This window comes from Poecilia mexicana, unplaced genomic scaffold (genome assembly GCF_051168715.1).
Source record: "Poecilia mexicana isolate PSO_F unplaced genomic scaffold, ASM5116871v1 scaffold_12, whole genome shotgun sequence".
NCBI classification, from domain to species: domain Eukaryota; kingdom Metazoa; phylum Chordata; class Actinopteri; order Cyprinodontiformes; family Poeciliidae; genus Poecilia; species Poecilia mexicana.
The window spans coordinates 9,834,416-9,847,914 of record NW_028263381.1 but is presented as its reverse complement, the minus strand read 5'-3'; the positions used below and the strand labels follow the sequence as shown (position 1 = coordinate 9,847,914).

At 41.8% G+C, this 13,499-nt stretch overlaps 1 protein-coding gene across 2 annotated transcripts in view; it reads right to left on the bottom strand.

Moving 5' to 3' along the window:
* The window catches only part of LOC106918001 (putative E3 ubiquitin-protein ligase HERC1), a 47,891-nt gene extending 35,657 nt beyond the window's left edge, over window positions 1-12,234 (bottom strand). The window contains exons 1-13 of one of the 2 annotated variants that reach the window (XM_014987401.2): window positions 12,122-12,234; window positions 7,716-8,733; window positions 5,374-5,469; window positions 5,075-5,257; window positions 4,487-4,699; window positions 4,228-4,326; window positions 4,015-4,111; window positions 3,792-3,935; window positions 3,466-3,593; window positions 3,069-3,213; window positions 2,818-2,989; window positions 2,551-2,685; window positions 27-192 (exon numbers count right to left, since the gene is read on the bottom strand). In XM_014987401.2, the coding sequence (XP_014842887.2) occupies window positions 27-192; window positions 2,551-2,685; window positions 2,818-2,989; window positions 3,069-3,213; window positions 3,466-3,593; window positions 3,792-3,935; window positions 4,015-4,111; window positions 4,228-4,326; window positions 4,487-4,699; window positions 5,075-5,257; window positions 5,374-5,469; window positions 7,716-8,702 (2,565 nt within the window). In that variant the 5' untranslated portion in view covers window positions 8,703-8,733; window positions 12,122-12,234. Of the gene's footprint in view, window positions 1-26; window positions 193-2,550; window positions 2,686-2,817; window positions 2,990-3,068; window positions 3,214-3,465; window positions 3,626-3,791; window positions 3,936-4,014; window positions 4,112-4,227; window positions 4,327-4,486; window positions 4,700-5,074; window positions 5,258-5,373; window positions 5,470-7,715; window positions 8,734-12,121 lie in introns of those variants that run through there. The other variant, XM_088010888.1, reaches the window with a different exon arrangement.
* Window positions 12,235-13,499: the final 1,265 nt, after the last annotated feature.

Genomic DNA, 13,499 nt, shown 5'->3' with positions numbered 1-13,499 from the left:
TTAGAACAGAAACTCAGATTATTTACTTGTTGTATGGACTCTGGTATGTTGGTGTCTATGAGCCTGAACAGCAGATTTCTCAAGGGCCTGCCCTGAGCACCGAGAACCATGGCTCCTGTGCCGCCCGCGTGAGCCAAGGACAAGTGGATGGACAGCAGCTTCATGCACAGCAGAAGGAAATGATGGTGATCCCTGCGGAGCAGGAACAGACAGCTTTTAGAGGAGGGGATTAAAGGAGCAAGCGAGGAAATGTGACTGTCGACGTGCCCACGTGATGGAGGTGAAGAACTCTCCACATGCTCTACTTCAATCTCTTATGCTTCTCAAGATTCAAATTTCTGAGCTTTCAACTAATTTTATGGCATACCGGATATCTGAGTGGGTCAAATTTCAATCAAGAAATATACAGGTGCTGGTCATAAAATTAGAATATTGTGATAAAGTTCATTATTTTCCATAATGTCATGATAAAAATTAAATTGTCATATATTTTAGATTCATTGCACACCAACTGAAATATTTCAGGTCTTTTATTGTTTTAATTTTGATGATTTTGGCAAACAGCTCATGAAAACCCAAAATCCCTGTCTCAAAAAATTAGAATATTATGAAAAGGTTCTCTGAACGAGCAATAAAAATAATCATCTGAATCAACAAAGTAACTCTAAACACCTGAAAAAGATTCCTGAGGCCTTTAAAAACTCCCAGCCTGGTTCATTACTCAAAACCGCAATCATGGGTCAGACTGCTGACCTGACTGCTGTCCAGAAGGCCATCACTGACATCCTCAAGCAAGAGGGTGAGAAACAGAAAGAAATTTCTGAACGAATCGGCTGTTTGCAGAGTGTTATATCAAGGCACCTCAGTGGGAAGTCAGTAGGAAGGAAAAAGTGTGGCAGAAAACGCTGCACAACGAGAAGAGGTGACCGGACCCTGAGGAAGATTGTGGAGAAGGGCCGATTCCAGACCAAATTAAATTTTCATCTCCATAAAACTTTTCAGCAGATGGAAGCATGAAGTGCTCCAAAATCTTCTGATAGCTGCTGCATTGATCCTGCCCTTGATAAAACCCAGTGGACCAACACCAGCAGCTGACATGGCACCCAGACCATCACTGACTGTGGGTACTTGACACTGGACTTCTGGCATTTTGGCATTTCCTTCTCCCCAGTCTTCCTCCAGAGTCTGGCACTTTGATTTCCGAATGACATGCAAAGTTTGCTTTCATCCGAAAAAAGTACTTTGGACCACTGAACAACAGTGGTCCAAAGTGCTGCTTCTCTGTAGCCCAGGTAAGGCGCTTCTGCCGCTGTTTCTGGTTCAAAAGTGGCTTGACCTTTGACCTGGGGAATGCGGCACCTGTAGCCCATTTCCTGCACACGCCTGTGCACAGTGGCTCTGGATGTTTCTACTCCAGACTCAGTCCACTGCTTCCCCCAAGGTCTGGAATCGGCCCTTCTCCACAATCTTCCTCAGGGTCCGGTCACCTCTTCTCGTTGTGCAGCGTTTTCTGCCACACTTTTTCCTTCCTACTGACTTCCCACTGAGGTGCCTTGATATAACACTCTGCAAACAGCCGATTCGTTCAGAAATTTCTTTCTGTTTCTCACCCTCTTGCTTGAGGATGTCAGTGATGGCCTTCTGGACAGCAGTCAGGTCAGCAGTCTGACCCATGATTGCGGTTTTGAGTAACGAACCAGGCTGGGAGTTTTTAAAGGCCTCAGGAATCTTTTTCAGGTGCTTAGAGTTACTTTGTTGATTCAGATGATTATTTTTATTGCTCGTTCAGAGAACCTTTTCATAATATTCTAATTTTTTGAGACAGGGATTTTGGGTTTTCATGAGCTGTTTGCCAAAATCATCAAAATTAAAACAATAAAAGACCTGAAATATTTCAGTTGGTGTGCAATGAATCTAAAATATATGACAATTTAATTTTTATCATGACATTATGGAAAATAATGAACTTTATCGCAATATTCTAATTTTATGACCAGCACCTGTATATTCCTGATGTTTGATTGTAATTCAGCAACATAGTAAAAGGGTTTTTTTCACATCACTTTTTTCAGGGCCTTACTTCGAACAAGTTTTAAAATGTATGCAACTTAGATTTGTACAATCTGGTATAGATCATCTTACTGGTTCTGTGAAGCACAGTTTGTGATCTATTACAACTTTATTTTGTTTGTCAAAACTAAAAATTGTAACGCTTGAACAAGCTGAGTTTTTTTCTAGGGGCAAAAACTGAATGTGACTTGCATCAGTAAACTAAATAATAATAAAAGAAAACAGTTGTGGTGTGGCAAATTATTGAGAAAGGGTGTATCCAAATACAAAAGAAAAAAAACTTTATTTTTCAGAAAAAAACTTTATTTTGGAAAAAAATTGTAATAACAAATTCTGGAAACCCATCAGTTTTTCTAAATATAAAATGTTATGTCTCCCATATGTATCCAGCCTTGGATAAAATCAAATTACATACTTTTGGAGGCTTTTTAAGCCTTGTATGCTTTGGTCACTGAACATAGCAACAAGTTAACCTCATACCTTTTAGACACAAATGGAGCCGGGGGTGTATCGTTACCGATGCCGTCACAGTACATTTCTAGGAAGTTGCGCAAGTAGGTGAAAGTGCTTTCCTCCAGGTCGACACAGAAGGGTCTGTGCCATGCCACTAGTTGCCTGGACAAAGAAACAAAGCCGTCTAAAAATCCCAGGGGAACAGAATCCACAACACTAAGGAAAGGAATTCAAACGGCAGACGCTATGAGTTGGTTTTCACGAAAGAGACACGTCCTTTCAGGCACCGTTTACCTGTCACTTGGAACTGCAGTCCATGCGAGACTGTGAGAGGTGCCGGCTGTTATCTGCTGAATCGAGATCCCCTCTAAGCCAAGCACCTTCCTCGGTTTGGTTATTGGTGTAGAGGTGTGGCCTTGCCCACACTGGCCCATCGTGTTGTTACCCCAAGCGTACACTTCGTTCTCTGGTGACAGGAGGACGCGTTTCGGACGTCGTTATTGCGTAGAAATCATTTAGTAAGAAGCAGCAAACTGGTTTCTCACCGTGAGACAAAGCCAGACAGTGGCTGTCACCGCAGGAGATGTCTATGATCTTGGTGATGCCCAGGTCTTCTATGAACCTGGGTCTTAATGAGGTTGTTTCAGAGGAGCCACAACCTAAACACGAGCCACAGCCCCAAGCAAACACCTAAAGGTGCAGCACAGGTAAAAAAAAAAAAAAAAAATACATACAAATGATGAAAAAAAAAAAAGAAAATGCTTTTAATGTTTTCCGATGTGATGAGGTAACTGATTTAACAGTTCCAGATGAATTTCTGGGATTGGTCGGTATGTATTTATTATATTTCACTTTCACATTGGGGTATGCAGATTTCAGATTAACAAACCCCATCTAAACCTGATCGGGTCAATCGAAAGACGTAGGTCGGCCGAATCTTACTTGTCCTGCAGATGTGAGGGCCAGAGATGATTGGCTGCCTGCACACACTTTCCTGATGATAAATCCATGAAGGGCTTCAATGACCTTGGGGCGATACACACGATTCGTGTCTCCGTGGCCTAGTTTACCTGCAAACATGAGTCATACTTCACATATTCACTGCGGCTCAAAATGCTCTCATCGTGAAAATGGAGACTGAAACTACGACACAGAAGTGCTGATGAGTTAATTCCACAAAAATAATCAGCGTTTCTGATGTTTATTTATGAATAAAAATTTTATTTCCAGGTGTTTTCAATCAAAATGTCTATAAAGTGACAACTTGCCATTGTCTCCACCGCCAAAGGACCACACCGTACGCCCATCCTGCGCCACGGCGATGGTGTGGGAACTGCCACATGTCACCTGTCCCACTCCACTGATATCCTTCACCAGTGTGGGCATGTTTCGACTCTGGCTGTCGCTGTGACCTGCACCAGACAAACCAGGGAATCAGAAATTCTTTGAAAACTTCATAATTGTTGAAAGATAGAGTGAATCTGAGTGTACCAAGTCTGCCAAAGTCCCCCTCTCCCCATGTGTAGAGCTCTCCATCATTGGTAACGGCGGCACTGTGTCTGTAGCCAGCAGACACGCATACAACAACCTGCAGGGAAAAAGCAGGACACGTCAAAAAACGTGCTGGAACACGTTGAAATATGGACGCATAAATAAAACCAGACACAAACAAGATGTGTAATTTCTGCTTTTCTGCAGACTCACTTTTCCCGACAGCGGTCCTTGTATGATTTTGGGGTATTTCTGTGTAGCGCTGTTGCCATGACCAAGTTTTCCATATTCACCATCACCCCAGCTGAACACCTGAAATAAATTTTGTGTTTATAAATTGAATCTAATATTTTAAAAAATGAACCACTAAGTGCAAACATACGTGCAGTAACATAATGCCAGTTGACAACTTCAAAAACAACAATGCTCGTCTTAAATATGCCCAATATTTCATTCAAAGGGCTCTTTCTACCTCTCCCTCAACAGCGATGGCCAGAGTGTGTCCGTCCGAGCCCTTGGAGGAAGACACTTTCTTCATGTTCCTGTGAGGCTCCAGCACCAGTTTCTTGGGCATGGACTGATTGTTGGAGTCCCCCAAACCCAGGCGGCCGTAGCTGCCTTTTCCACAGGCTTTCACCGAACCATCAGCAGACACGGAGAAGGTGCAGTACTGGCCTGCCTCGATCTGGAAGGAGCCCACAGTAGGCATTATAAAATAGAATGTCCACCTTTAAAACTTGGCGTAACGTCTTTTTCTTTACTTAGGTCACCGGTGCTGCACAAATTAGTGAACTAATGTTTGCTTTGGCATTAGAGGTTATGTAATACTAATCGACCAAAACTAAAATGACAAAAACGACAAAAAGTAACCAGCACATATTTGAAATCTGATGCATGCCACAATTCAGATAGGAAAAAAAAAATTGGAAACGGTTGGTGTAGAACATTATGCAAGAAAATTAAGTGAAAAACCCTTATAGACTCATGACATCCTTTTCATAACAGAAAAGAGAAAGTCCAATTATTTGCATTCATCGCACATGTTTTTGTTCAAACCCACCATCTGAGCATCACTGAAGCCCTGCGTCACTTTTGGCAGGAGGATTTTCTCCAGCGTCCCCTCCGCCAGCTGATGGCTGCTGTTGCTGCCCCAAACGTAAACCATCACCGCGTCGCTCTCTGCGCCGGGAGCAGCCGTGTCTGTGCTGCAGGAGCACAGGCAGTTCGATGCCAGGTTGCATATCTGCGAAAGTGCAACAAGGTACAGTTAAAGTTTAGGTATGTTAACGGAACAACTTTGTCTTCTTATTATTATTATTAGTGTTGTGTCATATTATAGGAATCCATGCTGTGTTTTACCTCCTCAAACAAGTAGAGAGCCGCCTGGGAGAGTCGACAAAGTCCATCTGCGTCCTTTGTTAGCACCCGAGTGTTGATGGGATCCCCACGGAAACCCTGTAAAAGTGGTTTATTTTCCACATTTCAATACAAGGACGTTTTTGAAAACACTGCACTGTGTGTTCATGAAAACGGAATCCAGATCATTTTTAAATCTCCGTTTGCTTTTCAGCCAAGCTGTTTGATAAATACAATGGATAAAAATAACAAATTATCAAAAAGATTATTCTGCTGGGTACATCGCCTTATCGCATCACCTGGACACAGCAGTTTACAGAACCTGCTGGCAACAGCTGTCTCTGGTTATCATTTGTACAAAACTGCTGCAAAGCTGATTAGGATGATTCAATATGAGTAACTGTGGGGGACAGGAAGACTGGCTTAGTATTAATCCTTATTTGCACAGTAATGCATGGCTCCAAACTAAAACAGAGAACCTTATTTTATAGGTGGAGAAGAGTCAGACCAAAATGATTTGAGCAGAACAACTACTTATTAAATACTATTTTGTAAATAAAGTAAATACTTTTACTGTTTTAAATGGATTACAACATTAGAAATTGTGGTTTATTGCATTTTAGTATCTGGTATTTAATTTAAAAAAAATACTTTAAAAATACATTAAAACCAATGGTGAATTCTGAGCGTCTAGCTTATTAAAAACTATGACAATGGCCCAAGACCGAGGAAGCAGAACACCATAAGAGATGCATAATCAATCAAAACACAATTTTCGTCTCGTATCCACGTGTGCAGCATCTCAATAGCAAAGGACTGCCTGAATGAAACATTTAGACGGATTTATTTTAAATGTCATTCATGCAAATTATACAAGCCAATAATACATTTGGCCCTTTGTGTGGACTTCCCCTGCCCTAGATGCCCACACTGGATGTATATTTATAGTGGTTGAGACGCTGCAGCTCAGCTCAAGAGTGGTGGGAACAAAATGTGATGAAGGGAAACAAAACGAGTTCAGAAAAATACGAGTTATAGATACAGTCATCATAATACTCTTCAAAAGATTCACAATTATATCCATTCTGTTGCCCTTAAATGTAAAGTAACATCTAATTTTCACTGTAACAAAGATATTAAACTGGCAATAGTATGCATGATAGCATTTCCTTATTGTAGGTTTAGAGGTGAAGTAATAAAGCTGCCTTTTGCTGCTATACATTCTTTTCCTTTTTTATTACATTAAATGGCCACTGTCACCACTAATATACTCTAGAAAAGAAAAAAAAAACATTTGGTGCAGTATGACACCAAGGTGAAGCTGAAAAGAGGCAAAGTTAGCTTCTAGTATCAGTAACATCTGAGCTGATTTCATGCTCTGGAAATGTTACACTTATATGTGCAATATATTATGGGATGTCAGCACAGACATATCTAACATTAGCTAAGAGGTTCTCTTATAAATCCCACAGTCTCTAATGTACTGTACATTAAGGAGAGCAAAAGGAAAACAGAAGACTGCCGTAAAATGTATAACTCTATTACTCTGCCGCTGGCAGCTGTGATAAAGATGTGTCAGAAGCTTTTTTTTTTTAAAACAAAAAAAAATGAATCTGTGAGCTTTGGTCAAATGAGAGTGAATTGTATCTTTTTTATGTTTTGAGGCACTAGTGGTCTTTACAGGAAGAAGGGCAGAGAGAGAAAGGGAAAACATGCAGTAAATGTTTCAGGTTGGGAGTCGAACCCAAGACAGCTGTGGTGAGGAGAGTTTTACAACAAACACTGTTGGTTTAGATAAAAAATAAAAAATAAATACCAGATGAATATGTGTTCTCATGTCCACTGTTAAGTGTGCTAGAGGATCCATAGTGCTATGGGCTTGTGCCCAAACTATGTGTGTCTACATGACATCATGAGGATTTCAACTAAAAATCTGGTGGCTTCTGCCTGGAAACATAATCTGGATAGTCAATGGGTTTGCCAGCAGCATAACGATGCAAAATTAATAGTCAAATACACAGAAACAGTTCACCAGACACAAAACCAATCTAACTTCATGGCCATCTCCAGCCCAGCCTGTAGACCTAAGTCCTACAGAAACATTTTATGGGGAGCGGAAAAGAAAAATGGATGAAGAAAGAGTAAGGACTATTTAGAGAGATTGCGCAAATAATAATGATCAAACATCGCTCTCTCTCTACGTTCCCATCCAGTGAAAAGTTAATGTCATGTAGACAAAAGATGTTGTGGAGGTCCTGCTAATGCATAAAGGCTGATTTCACATTTTAATTGTGAAAAAAAAAAGGAAAAAAGAAAATGTAACTGGTTAAGAAGAACTGACTTACCGAATATTGCCTCATCTGAAGAAGAGTTTGCTGAATAAGTTCAAAGCCCACGCCAGGTGATTGCTGAAAGCTCAGTGAGGAGGAGGAGGTGGAAGAGGAGGAAGACAGGGCCGCGGTGGAGGAGGGCATGGAGGATGCCAAAGCTACCTCCACCCACTCCAGCAGGAATTTCAGGGAGCCTCTCTGCATGGCCAGGCCAAGCAGCAGCTCCAGAGCCAGCCTCCGGCCAGTTGGGTCCGCCCCGCTGCTCCCGTTGCTCACCGACGTCTTCTTCAGAAAGTCAGCCACTTGTCCAAGGCAGTCCAAGCCCACCGATGGGATCTTACTTTCGTTGGCCAGAGAAAGCGGTGGCAGCGAAGCCAGGACGGAGGACGCGGTGGCGAGCACGTCATTGCAAAGCACAGACTCCGGGTGCACAGAGGCCGCGTACCTCCAGTTCTGCTGCAGCAACGAGAAGAGCAGACTCAGACCCGTCCTTACACCCATTTCTATCAGAACATCCGTGCCGGACTTGATTTTGGAAACTCCCCCCGGCAGACGAGGTTCTGAGGCCAGTTCAATCGGCCCGCTCTCCGCCCCACTGTCCGTGGACTGCGAGGGCAGCTGCAGGCGAAACTTGTCATGATATTTGCTGTGAAGTGCGTAGTAGATCCTCTGCAGAACTACCAGCCTTTGGTGGAGGCCCAGGGTGTAGGAGGTTTGCGTCAGCATGCGGTGAGCCAGCCATCGCTGGCTGTGAAGCAGGGACGAGAGGTACTCGTCTTTCTCGGCTGATGTGTTGGATTCGCACTCGAAGTCGGGGAGTCTCGGGCTGGCCAGTTCTTGGACAGGCTGAGCCAGAGTCACCACTTCCTTGTTGTAAAGGAGCTTATTGTAGAGCCCGGCCGCCCCGTGCCTCCTGGCCGTCTGCACGCTGTCTTCTGCGGCCCAGGAACTGTTGAAATGCTCCTGCCACTTCAGCAACACATGAGTTTGACAAGGCACCATCTTTGTACATTATCTAAACTGTATGTCACTCCTGAAAAACAGAAGGAGTAGAAGAGTTACAATGGATGCAATTCTGTTTTGACACCTACAGTTCCCTTCTTACACCCTCATCACTTTACAGGCAACATTTCTTATTAATTGGCCACTTTATTATGTTGTTCTCTCCCAATTAAATTCAGTGTGAAGGTGAAAAGCTTTGTCTTTGGTGCTGGCACCTTTTCACACAGCAGTCTACATCCAGGTTAATGAGACAAGCCCAGTGGGTATCAGTGAAATAGGTCAGCCTCCTCTTAATGAGGAGACTTACAAGGCACAAAGGGAAGTAGAATAGCAAGACTTTCTTTGCCATAAAGTCACTGTTTAATGATTTTTTTTGTTCTGAGCACCAAAGTTAATAATCCAAGCCAGAAGTTTAAAAAAATATATACTTTGTTGGTAGATATTTAATTCCTGGGTTGATTTTATTGCTAAATTTACTTGATTAATGACATTAGATGATTTAAAAAAAAGTAAATGTTTTACAACATAGGTTTTGTGAGAGGCGGGTGTGTGGGAAAGGAGGGGATTTACTAGCAAATAAAGTTGGAAACATGTTTGGGTATTCAGTTCAGTTTTTCAGTTTGAACGCTAATTTAGGACCAAAAATCTGGGTATATTTAATAAATATTTAAAACAAAGTTGAGGTGACTAACCAAGGTTTGATCCAGATTATAATCTGATTTAGAATTTTCTTTAAAGTAACTATGAAACTATAGATTATCTGACTGCTCTTTATCGTCATTTTTGTTAAAGTTACAGTCCCTTTGTTTATATGCCATAATGATGAAGCAGTGTTGTCATTCAAAGTGATAGTGAGTGGGGGGCTCATCTACTTTCACATTGTACAGCACGAATCACACCCTCCCACTTCCAGTGCTCCTGCTGTCTCACAACAGCAAAAATAGACTTGAGTTTCACTTCAATAATTGTATTTCTAGTGCTGCTTGTTTAATATTTACTCCAGTACACAGAGGCTGAATTATTTGATGTTGCCTAAACAAAACAAAACAAAAAAAAACTGACTTGAATAAGTTATTATGATGCCAAAGTATAAATCCTGAAATTAAAACCTACAACAAAATATGAAATACGCTAAATCGTGAAATATCGTCAAGTGCGTTACTTTGATCATAGTCTGAAAATCTCATGTCTCTTGCCAGGCTAATGGCTTTGGGGGGGGCTATACGGTTTCCACCCAGTCCAAAAATAACAGCAAGCTTAGATATAGCAATAGACTCACCAGCAAGGCAACCAAAGCAAGAAGGCACCAGAAATGTGAAGCAGCAGATATGGGGCTAATTACAATTTCCCCTTTTGTCCTTTTTTTTTCTCCCAAATAAAACATTTAGTTTCTCATTTTTTTTCCGGAAAATGTCCTTTTCTGATTACTGACTATAACGACGTCTGGAAACAACACACTTTTCCAGGACCATTATGAATTCAGCTTCATACATCTTTTCAGCAAGAACAGCTTCCCTGTTTGAGCTGAAGAAAAACAACAAGAGAGCACGATGCCACCACCGTCATCTTCAATAAGCATGTTTTACAATTGGTTTCCCCACAAAAAACTATTTTAAAACATTTTCTGGTCTCATCTCCCCCCAGTGTCATTTCTTTGTTTCAACCATGGCTTTGTTCTTGTCCCTGTCCCATACAGGCTGTGGAATGCATGACTAATCACTGTGCTGTCAATTTGGTTTTTCACCTGCGTTCTGGGTGTCTGCAGCTCCTCTAGAGTTTGCTAACGAGAGCAGGCTTTCAGTTTGTGTGAGCGGCCATGTCTTTTTTTAGGTTTTTGCAGTTGCGCCCTTTTCAGTCCAGTTTCAGATGATGATGGGTAAGAACAATGAGATGTTCAAGGGTCTCCACAACTTTTTTTTTTTAGGATTTGTTTGGTGTGGTTCGTTGGTCTTCACCAACAATCTTTAATAAAACTCTGAGAGCTTAACAGAAAAGCTATATTTATGCTGAGACTAAATTACGCAGGTGGGATCTGTTTGTGATTCGGGCGACCTCTCAGGGAAGTCGGTTGCACTGAATTTTATTTCTAGGTATCAGAGTAAGGAGAAGTCAAAACCTAGTGCACGGCACACTTTTCCAGACTTTTCATTGTATTGAATTTGAAGTGTCATTTACTGATTTTTCATAACTATGCACCACTTTGTGTTATCCTATCATGGGGAGAGAAATGTGAGATCTTGTGGAGGCTTATCTTAAATCTCTAGTGTAACCAAAAACCCTAAAGACACATCACTTCAAAACGGAATAGCATCTCATTTCACTTCATTCATAGATTACCAAATACTTCTGGCTTACTTAAATCGCCTAACCACCTACATTTGACACATAAAGGAAAATGCTAAGATCAGCTGGAAGAGGATGCTGACTTATCAGTTTAAACTGCTGTTTCCAGGACAACCAGATCCACAGCAGGTACACTCTGGCTGCCAGTCATTAGCCAGCTACAGATATTATCAAATCGTTTAGCCATCATTGCCACTGACTCATATTTGAAGGGTCGCTGGGAGAGTGGCGCCTATCACAGGTCGGGATGTGGGGAGGAGGGTGGGCATCCTGAACGGGTCACCAGGGGAAACACAAGACAAACAGCCACGGACACACACTGATAACTAAAGGTAATTGGGGGGAAACGTTGGATTGTGGGAGGAAGCCAAAGAACCTGGTGAGAACACATAAACTCAAAGGGAGATCATGCATTAACCCTGGTCAGTATGTGACCTCAAGATCTTCTTGCTGCAGTGCAAACGTTCATAACCACTGCATAACCAGGCAGCTACATGTCAATAAATATTATTATTATTATTATTATTATTATTATTATTATTATTATGTTTTTGAGGTACAGAGGACAACTGTATTCATAATGGCCAAATGAAAAGTTAATCAGAGTCGAGCACAAACGAGCGGAGCCTGGAGGATAATTTAATTATTGAAACATAACGACATTATCCTCCCGCGCTGCGGGTTTCAATCTTTCTGCCCATTTATCAGTGTTTTTTGCCAAGATATCAGTCTTGACATGTCGCTTCCTGGCTCGGTGCCTGGCGGTTGCAGCAACATAAACACTGAGCTGCTGGACGGGGATTTGAACAGCGGACGCCGCCGTGTCATTCAGCTGGTGTAACACTATTCTGCATCTGCGGTGACAGCTGAGCTAACGCTGCTGGCTGGCTGGCTGCACTGCAGTCGCTGCTAGTCCGCTTCACGTTAAAAAAGACCGACAGACCGAGCCCCACCTCCGCTTGTTTTCTGACAGCTCCCAGCAAGAAACACCTCGCTGTGTAACAGCGAAGCTCGGTCTACGTCTGTTTTTCCTTGATTGTGATAGAATGAAAGAGGGCCGCGGGCGTGTCAGTTACCTTGACGGCGAGCCTCCGAGGGTGTTTGCTTTGCTTTGCGTTACCCGTCCCGTCCCAGTGAGGTCTCCCTCGGACGCAAATATCATGTCAGCCTTCCCCTGCGTTTCCCCGCTTCTTCTGCGGAGCATTATCCACTGATGCAAGGGGGCGGTGGGTTGCCACTTTAGCGCCACGGCGCGTCTCGGAGTGATGATGGCTCACACATGTATCTGGTTGGTTTAAAATTGTATTTCCAACACTGACAAAAACCCCAAAAGGACACAGTCCATTCACAGAGCAGGAACAAAACAAGTAATCTGCTGAAGTATATTCTTCTCATCCGACATCGGTTGATGTAGAAGAAATAATTTTGTATATGAAAGAGACCTTTTAGCATTTTCTTCTATTTAACATTTGGTAGCCACAAATCCACCTTTAACCTCAAAAAACTTTATAGACATTTGTGAGTGGGCTACCACATATCAATTTATTTTGTATTATTTATTATTACATTATAATAAATAATAATTGTCATTACAACAAAAACGTCTTTCTACGACAGTATCTTGTCAAGTAGGAAAAAAAACCTAATGAGTTTTTCCATGTCTATGAAAAACAACAATAATAACAATTATACAAATTATACTAATATTAATAATAATAATTACAAACCTATTTTAAAAAATAAAGCAAATAGCTTGCAGCCGAATGATAAAACATCCCATTTTTTGTACCCACCATTTTTAGCGTTGCATGGGTCTGGTGTATCTCCAGCAGTCAGTGGGCAGGATAGGACACCAGTTCATCACTGGGACAACAGAGAGGCACACAGGACATACAACCATGCACACACACACCTAAGGGTAATCGATAGAGGTCTGGCTGTCCAAGAAAGTCCACCCAGAAAGCAGACTGCAACATGCTAAAAGAAAAATCCATAAATCTTAACATGTCTTCAAGGCACCTATAAAAGCTGCTGTTAATGTTGGCATTAAAGACAACTGTTTGATCTCTAAGAAAAAACATGAAGGTCAGACTGAAGTTTTACCAGGGAAAAGTTAAACACCAGAACCTCCATTATAATATCCCGCAAATAGAGAGATTGAAATGTTTTGAAAACAAAGCTGAGGCCATGAATCACATAGGGCAATAATTTGATTATCAGCAAAAATCACAAGATAGCAGCTGATGACCATAGAAAGTAAACAACAACAACAACAAAAAAGCAGAGCAATACGAGAAAGAGAAGCTGTACCTTACCTGCCATCTGTAAAATCCTCTGCATTGTCTACTTAGAGAGAAAAGTGGAGAATTTGGTCTAATTGTCATTGTCGTCATATCAACTTTATCACCATGGCGACCCAAAACCATTCTGGTATCTGCAATGGTAGGGGCTAAT